We start from the raw sequence: 7,762 nt of genomic DNA, 5'->3' as shown, positions 1-7,762 counted from the left end.
GACTTCACCTGATAATAATACAATACACAAGAACAAAGAAACTGAACGAACAAGAACACAGAAGAACAGAGATCATGACGATGGCGAGGGTGTTGAACGCGTTGAACGCGTTGACGGTGAGTCGGATGTTGACTCGCGACCACTTGGTTCTCATGAACGAAGGCATACCCTTTGGATCGGTGAAGTGGATAGCTTACGCCGGAATCTGCTGTTTTCTTGTTCTCTTTGCCGGAATCATGTCTGGTCTCACTCTCGGTCTCATGTCCCTCAGTCTCGTCGACCTAGAAATTCTTGAACGGAGTGGTACTCATTCCCAGAAAAAACAAGCCGGTAATTAATCAATTAATTAATTAATCCTCTTTCTTTCTTAATTCGTAGTTTAATTACTTAATTAACGTTGATTTGTATTGTTAATCTTGTTATGCAGCGATTATTCTACCTGTGGTTAAAAAACAACATCAGCTTCTTGTTACTCTGCTTCTCTGTAATGCTGTTGCCATGGAGGTAATTCTATTTTATTCATAACTGTATTGAGCTTATGTGGAAACAACTTACAGCTTTTATGATAAGTGCTTCTTAATGAAGATGTGTATCCAAACAGAATCTTATTGTGCTTTATTTTGATTCTGCTTACACTTTACTAAACTAGTGGTTCCTAAATGCTGCCTAACTTTTTGACAGCCCTTGGCTTTCAAACTTCCAATCTGCAGGCTCTTCCTATCTATCTAGATAAACTCTTCAATCAATTTCTTGCTATCATTCTCTCTGTTACTTTCGTTCTCTTTTTCGGGGAGGTATGTTATTTTTATGCTATATTTGTACTTCACCGGTTTAGTCTTTAACATTTTACCTCAATCAGTTTTATGAAGACTTTTTCTGTTTTTAACTAATAATAAGTTGTGTGTTTGATCTCAGGTTATTCCACAAGCAATTTGTAGTAGATATGGTCTTGCTGTAGGTTCAAACTTTGCATGGCTTGTGCGGATTTTAATGGTTGTTTGCTATCCAGTTTCTTACCCTGTTGGAAAGGTATATTCTACTTTTACAGAAATTGTTCCATGGCATTCTTACTTGATAACAGGACTAAGAAAAAATTAACAGCTTATCATCTCTTGGTTTATTATTCTCTCTTAAGACGTAAGAATCTCACATCGGATAACATATAGCCTGAACATGTCTTTATCAGTGGACAATCCTCACCTCACTAACCAGTTTTGTAGGGATGAGTTAGACCCAACCACAATTATTAACATGGTATCAGTGCCAGATTTAAGATCCGTTGGACCACCTGCTAGTAGTTTTCTGCTATTAGGCCACTCATCATGTAATTTCGCACTCCAGATGTTCAGTCCTAGGTGTGAGGGGTGTGTTAAGACTCTCATCGGATAATATATGGCTAATGATGCATATCCATGTTTAGGCCTTTTAAAAGTTGTTTTTTTGAGACAGTTATATGTGTCCTGTTTAAGCTAAAGAATGTTCTTCTGGTGCAATGACGATATAAAATTATAAATATTATTGGCGTTGCCTTACATTTATTATCTATACGCAAGAGCTTTCGTTTTCAATATGATGCTTCCATGTATTTCTTTTCCTAATCTTAACAAATACTTGTTCAAGGTTCTGGATTATGTATTGGGGCATGATGAGGCTTTATTTAGGCGAGCTCAGTTAAAAGCTCTTGTCTCCATTCATGGCAAGGAGGTATGAATCTGTATTCATTTATTTTTTATTTGTTAACAGAATAAGTCTTGTCAACTTTGGCGAAGCTGCTCAACTATTTTTGTTTTGGTGTATGGTTTCATTAGCATTGAGCTTGCTTGTTTTTTAGGCTGGGAAAGGAGGTGAGCTTACACATGATGAGACAACAATTATCAGTGGAGCACTTGATTTAACTGAAAAGGTGAGTGCTGCAATTCACCTTCCACATTGAATATCAACCTATTTGGTAGTGGTGTTCCTTTCACGTCAATACAAATTTTCAAAGTATCATGTTCAATGAAGAAGAATGTGAAGTTTCTTACATGTGTTGAGTTCTAATATAAACAATAACGGTGGAAAAGGGAAACATGTGAAGGTTGCGTCATTTACCTGGAAAATTTAACTAATTTCTGCTATTGGGGACACTAGGAAGCATCAGCGGTGTAAGAAATGGAATAGGGAATTGCAGTATATTAAATATTTATAAATGTGCCATGCCGCCCAATGCTAAAACTGTCTGTTTCCTTCCTGTGAACTCGTGTTCCATTAGCAATGCACTCTCATGCATACTTGAGTTCTCTCTATGCTTTGCTTCATTATTAAATATTTCATGTTGTAATCCATTTGCTTGTATAAAGAACATATTTAGTGCATTATTTTTCCATCTTGCTATTTAAATAGCCTTTTCCTTTTATTTTGTGTTTTTGAACAGACTGCTGAGGAGGCTATGACTCCTATTGAATCAACGTTTTCTTTAGATGTTAATTCAAAATTGGACTGGTAGGATTTCTTAGTTTCTTTGTTGCTATTTTTCAATAGGTTGCCAAAAGCATGGAATCATGTTTTTTTCCTGTTGATTTTATTTTCCTTAAAACTGGTTTTGACATGCTAATCTCAAATCAGGGAGGCAATGGGAAAAATTCTTGCTCGTGGGCACAGCCGGGTTCCTGTCTTTTCTGGAAATCCCAAGAATGTTATTGGGCTTCTACTTGTGTGTATTTTCCATATTTTGACTTTATTCATAAATTATCTCATTATTCTGAGTTTTTTCTTCTCACATGTTTCTTTTTATTATTAGGTCAAAAATCTTCTTACTGTACGACCTGAAACAGAGACCCCTGTCAGCGCTGTATCTATCCGTAGAATTCCACGGTGTGTTTTTATAATTTTCATTTTCTTGTCCGCGGTTTTTCAAACTTATTGTGAAATATCCCTTTTTCATGGTTTATATCGACAGGGTTCCATCTGATATGCCTCTCTACGATATACTGAATGAGTTCCAAAAAGGAAGTAGTCATATGGCTGCTGTTGTTAAGGCTAAGGGAAAAGCCAAAGAAACCCCACAAGTAATTGAAGAAGAGAAATCCAATGCAAAGAAAAGTGTTGGCCGGGATTCACAGTTGACTACCCCATTGTTACAAAAACAGGATATAAAATCAGAAAATGTTGTTGTTGACATTGAAAAGCCTACAAAGCTTCCCAGCATTACTAAACAAACTGGTTTGCCTCGTAGTGATGTCACGTTAAACTCTCCTTCCGAAAGTATTGATGATGGTGAAGTGATTGGTATCATCACTTTGGAAGATGTATTTGAAGAACTTCTACAAGTAAGTTTCTGTCTTCAACTTTTTTGTCTTTTTTTCCACACATATAACTGAATGTAATTGTTTTTTTGGATGCAGGAAGAAATTGTGGATGAGACAGATGAATATGTTGATGTTCACAAGAGGTATGGAGTATCGGAATTAACAATTTCAAAAATTAAGCGGCCGTTATGGATGAAGCTGCTGCTAATCTGAATTTTGATGTTAAATAAATTTTGTTTTGCAGAATACGTGTTGCAGCGGCTGCAGCTGCTTCTTCAATGGCACGAGCTCCATCAATACGAAGAATGACTGCTGGTCAAAAGGGAGCAGTAAGTGGTTTACCATTGCACACCCTTTAATTTTGATCTGAAATTTTTTGTATTTCTTATTGTTTTTGAAGTTTTTTCTTAAACTTTCAATTTAACAATCATCTACTTGTATTCATTATAACTTATACTGACTCCTAGTAATGGGCCATCCTTCTTCCTTAGTACTTAAGTTATCTAGCTAATAAAAATAATCATTTCATAATGACTCCTAGTAATGGGCCATCCTTCTTCCATAAGTATCTAAGTTATCCGTCATAATGTTCTATTTAAGACCATGTTCCTATCCAATTCGTTTATCCCGAGATCTTTCTTAATAGTTTCTCTTATAGTTTTACTAGGTCTTCCTCTATCTCTAGTTTGACTTCTCTCCATCTGATCTAGTTTTCTTACAATAGAATATACATGCCCAAATCACCTAAGTCTATTTTCCACCATCTTTTCTACTATATGTGCTATCCCAATACACTCTTTATTATTGTCATTTCTAATCTTATCTCGTCTAGTATTCATAACCCAAAATATTTAAACCACGTGATTTGTGGGATGATATGGTCTCAAACTTTCACCTCTAGGTTAGAAACGTTTGTCCTTTTGCTGAACTTACATTCTACATACTCTGTCATACTTCTGCTTAGGCAAAGTCTCGTCGCCAAGTCTCCAACATCTCATTTAAATCCTCCTTCGACTCTCCAAGTAAGACTATATCATCTGCAAAAAGCATACATCTAAGTGGTACCTCTTGGATGTGTTCCATGAGTACATCTAAAATTAAAGTAAAAAGGTAGGGGCTTAGGGTTGAACCATGGTGCAATCCTATTGTAATTGGGAAATCGTCTTTCTGTCCACCATGTGTTTGCATAAATATTTTAGATTGCTCTAATATAGGCGATCCTAATCCCTTTTTTCTCTAGGAATTTCTACAAAATCTCTCTAGACACTATCATACGCCTTCTCCAAGTTAATGAAAATTAAGTGCAAGTCTTGTTGGTCCATTCGATATTGCTCAATCACGCGTCGTAGTAGATAGATAGCTTCCATGGTCGACCTCTCAGGCATAAAAACCAATTGATTTTTAGTAACTTGAGTCTCTTTCTTAGTCTCCGTTGAATTGAATCACTTTATTCCACAGCTTCACAGTATGACTCATAAGTTTAACCTCCCTATAATTTGCATATATCCCCTTGTTCTTATAGATTGAAACTAAAGTGTTTTTTCTCCATTCATCCGACATTTGCTTTGACCTCATAATTTTGTTAAAGAATTTTTCTATCTTTGAGAATTTTTCATACTTCAATAGATATGTTGATTGGTCCAACCGCCTTATTTAATGCTTATTTTACTTCTTTTTTTTAATTTGACGATAGTAATTGTAGTTTCGATTCTCTTCTCTAATGTCGGGATTGTTAGAGTCTGGTGAGATATCATATCTTTCATTAAATAAATCGTAGAAATACATCTTCCACTTATCCTTTTACGGAACCAAGACTTTGTCTTCTTCATCCTTAACACACTTCGCTTATCCAAGTCTCGTCTTTCTTTCTCTTCACTTTGCAAGCTTGTATATAGTCCGATATAAATTGTCAAAAGTTTGGATTCTTGCTTCATTCAACGTTTTTTTGGTCTCTTAGCTTTCTTATTCTTTTCCCAATTTTATTGAATTTTTACACCTAAACCATTCGTTAACTATTCCTTTTTTACTCTAACTTTAATTTGAGCACTTTCATTCCATCACCATGATTCTTTACGCCTAGGTCCAAAACCTCTTGACGCTCCGAATGTCTTTTTAACTACTTTTTTAATTTCTTTGGCCATTTTGTTCCACATATCATTTTCACTTCCTTATGGTTGTCCGAACCCTCTCTCCAAGATCTTATATTGGAAACTCTCATATTTTTCACCCTTTAAATGCCACCACTTGATTCGTGGAGTTCCCATGTGACTTCTTTTCTTTGCCTCTCCTTTTGTCTCTTACATACATAATCAATACTCTATGCTAGGTAGTCAAACTCTCTTCCCAGTGTAACTTTACAATCAAGTAAATCTTCCATATGACTTTTTAATAAGAATTTTTTTTTCTGAGAACATGTCACCTCACTCTTATATGTAATAAGATGCTTATCTATTTTCCTAAAGCATGTATTAGCTATATAGTAAGATCAAAAGTCGATGAAAACTCCAGGATGAATTTACTCTCCCTCTGCATTTACCTCTCGGAGACCATACTCCCCATGCACGCCCTCAAAACCTCTTGCTACGCTCCCTACATGTCAACTTAGTCTCACCCGTCAACTTAGTTTCTTGTAGACACAGGAAATTGTTCTTCCTCCTAACCACAATGTCCACTATTTCCATAGATTTGCAAGTAAGTGTGCATATATTCCACGTTCCAAAGCGAATCCTACTCTCATGAACTTATCCATACTTGTTAACGAAATATTTTCAGTTATAGCAATTTTTATATACAATTCTGGGGGGAGTCATACAAAATATTTTCTTTTCTGATAACTTAGTAGGAAAGGAAAGAGTATGCTGACACAAAAACTGAACCAATGTTTAGACAGATTGGACTCCTCTAAAGGGGTGTATCAGGATCTATAATGTTGTATTTAATACCATAAATTTTCTTCAGCATATGCTGACACAAAAGGCTATTTTACTTCTCCATCATATGCTAATTTTTTTTTGTATTTCTTGTCTTGTTTTCAACTATCCAGGGAGGCCAAAGTAAGCCAGGGCAATCTCCAAAGTTATCTGGAGAGGAAAGTGGATTGAATTCTACAAGATAACAATGAGCTCTCGAGTAAAATGCCTTTACTATATATAAGGGTTGCTCTTTTGTATCAGCTATATCATATGCTGAAAAAGAAGAGTATTCAAGTCATTTGATTGTGTGTAATTTAATACTTTCCTTTTTGGAAATGCTTAAATTTATTTTAACTCAAGTAGAAATTTTTTGAACTGATGCTGCTTCCTGTATCAGTATTATGTTCCAACAATTTTTACCATGTGCCTAAAGAAACGTCTTCTTCAATTATCAACACTTTTCTGCAACACTTTTAAATGCCAAAGAAATTACCATCCAAGTAGGTGTTGGATATAGTCCATAACATTATCATTATTTCAAAATGATTTATGGAAGAAATATTATATTTGTGGACTCTCATACATTCCATTTATATCAGAAAAGAAACAGAGAATAGTATTATAGATGTGATATGTTGGTGATGTGATACATAGAAAGAGGAGAAAGAAAATGAAGTGTATAAATGAATATTGAAGAGTTAGGGGTGTCTAAATATAGTTTACATTTATGAAATTTTAAAAGAATACAATCAAATTTAATCCTATATATGTTATCAAATACTAGATTGCTACATAAAATTTAACAACAAATTTGGATATTGAATACATAATTATATTTATAATCTAGACCAATTTCAATAATTCATAGCAAGAAAAAGGCTTGTATGGATTCTCAATAGTAGTTAGTTGCAACTTGCACATATAGACAAAACAGTCTTTTTTTAAGGTTGTCTAAAGTGGGGACATCCAAAATTTATAATAATCATAATTAAATAGAATTTCATAATAGATTTACTACAATTGAATATGATATCTAACCTGATTTTTCATTGTTAAGAAGTGATTAAACTACACATAAACTACTATTGAAAAAAAAAAAAAAACTACACATAAACATCTAAAAATCTAATAATAAACCCTAATTATAAAATTACTAGAGAACTGATATAAAATCTAATTTTTATTTTTCTCTCACATTTAGTGTATATTTGATTTAACTTTTAGAGGAACCAAAATAATTTTAGAAATTGGCAATTAACTTTAGAATGATTTTTAAGGTGTTTGATTCTTCTTAAATAGGTTTGATTCTACCTCCAAAATCATTCCATTTACGGTTATAATTTGTAGTTTTTTTTAGTTTAAACATGGTTTTTTACTAAGAAATTTAATCTTCAACGCAATTTTGTATAGTTATTTAAATATAAATTATTTTATATTCAACTCACGGTTAATCAGTATCAATTTTTTAAAATCAATTAATTCAAAATTAATTTTTTTCACCGCACAACCTAACATACTCTTAGTGCGTGGTTGGATTGACAGTTGACAAAATTGATATTGAAA

At 33.9% G+C, this 7,762-nt stretch overlaps 1 protein-coding gene across 1 annotated transcript; it reads left to right on the top strand.

Annotated features, from left to right (window-relative positions):
* LOC131632588 (DUF21 domain-containing protein At4g14240-like) lies at window positions 1–6,669 on the top strand. The gene is made up of 13 exons (XM_058903328.1): window positions 1–330; window positions 428–504; window positions 711–794; window positions 916–1,029; window positions 1,621–1,704; window positions 1,832–1,903; window positions 2,414–2,481; window positions 2,605–2,692; window positions 2,780–2,853; window positions 2,939–3,308; window positions 3,384–3,430; window positions 3,532–3,616; window positions 6,331–6,669. Exons 1-13 carry the CDS (start codon window positions 75–77, stop codon window positions 6,400–6,402), a joined length of 1,491 nt encoding a protein of 496 aa, XP_058759311.1. The 5' UTR covers window positions 1–74; the 3' UTR covers window positions 6,403–6,669.
* Window positions 6,670–7,762: the final 1,093 nt, after the last annotated feature.

The sequence above is a fragment of the Vicia villosa genome, linkage group LG1 (assembly GCF_029867415.1).
Source record: "Vicia villosa cultivar HV-30 ecotype Madison, WI linkage group LG1, Vvil1.0, whole genome shotgun sequence".
NCBI classification, from domain to species: domain Eukaryota; kingdom Viridiplantae; phylum Streptophyta; class Magnoliopsida; order Fabales; family Fabaceae; genus Vicia; species Vicia villosa.
This window is presented reverse-complemented; position numbering and strand designations above follow the sequence as displayed.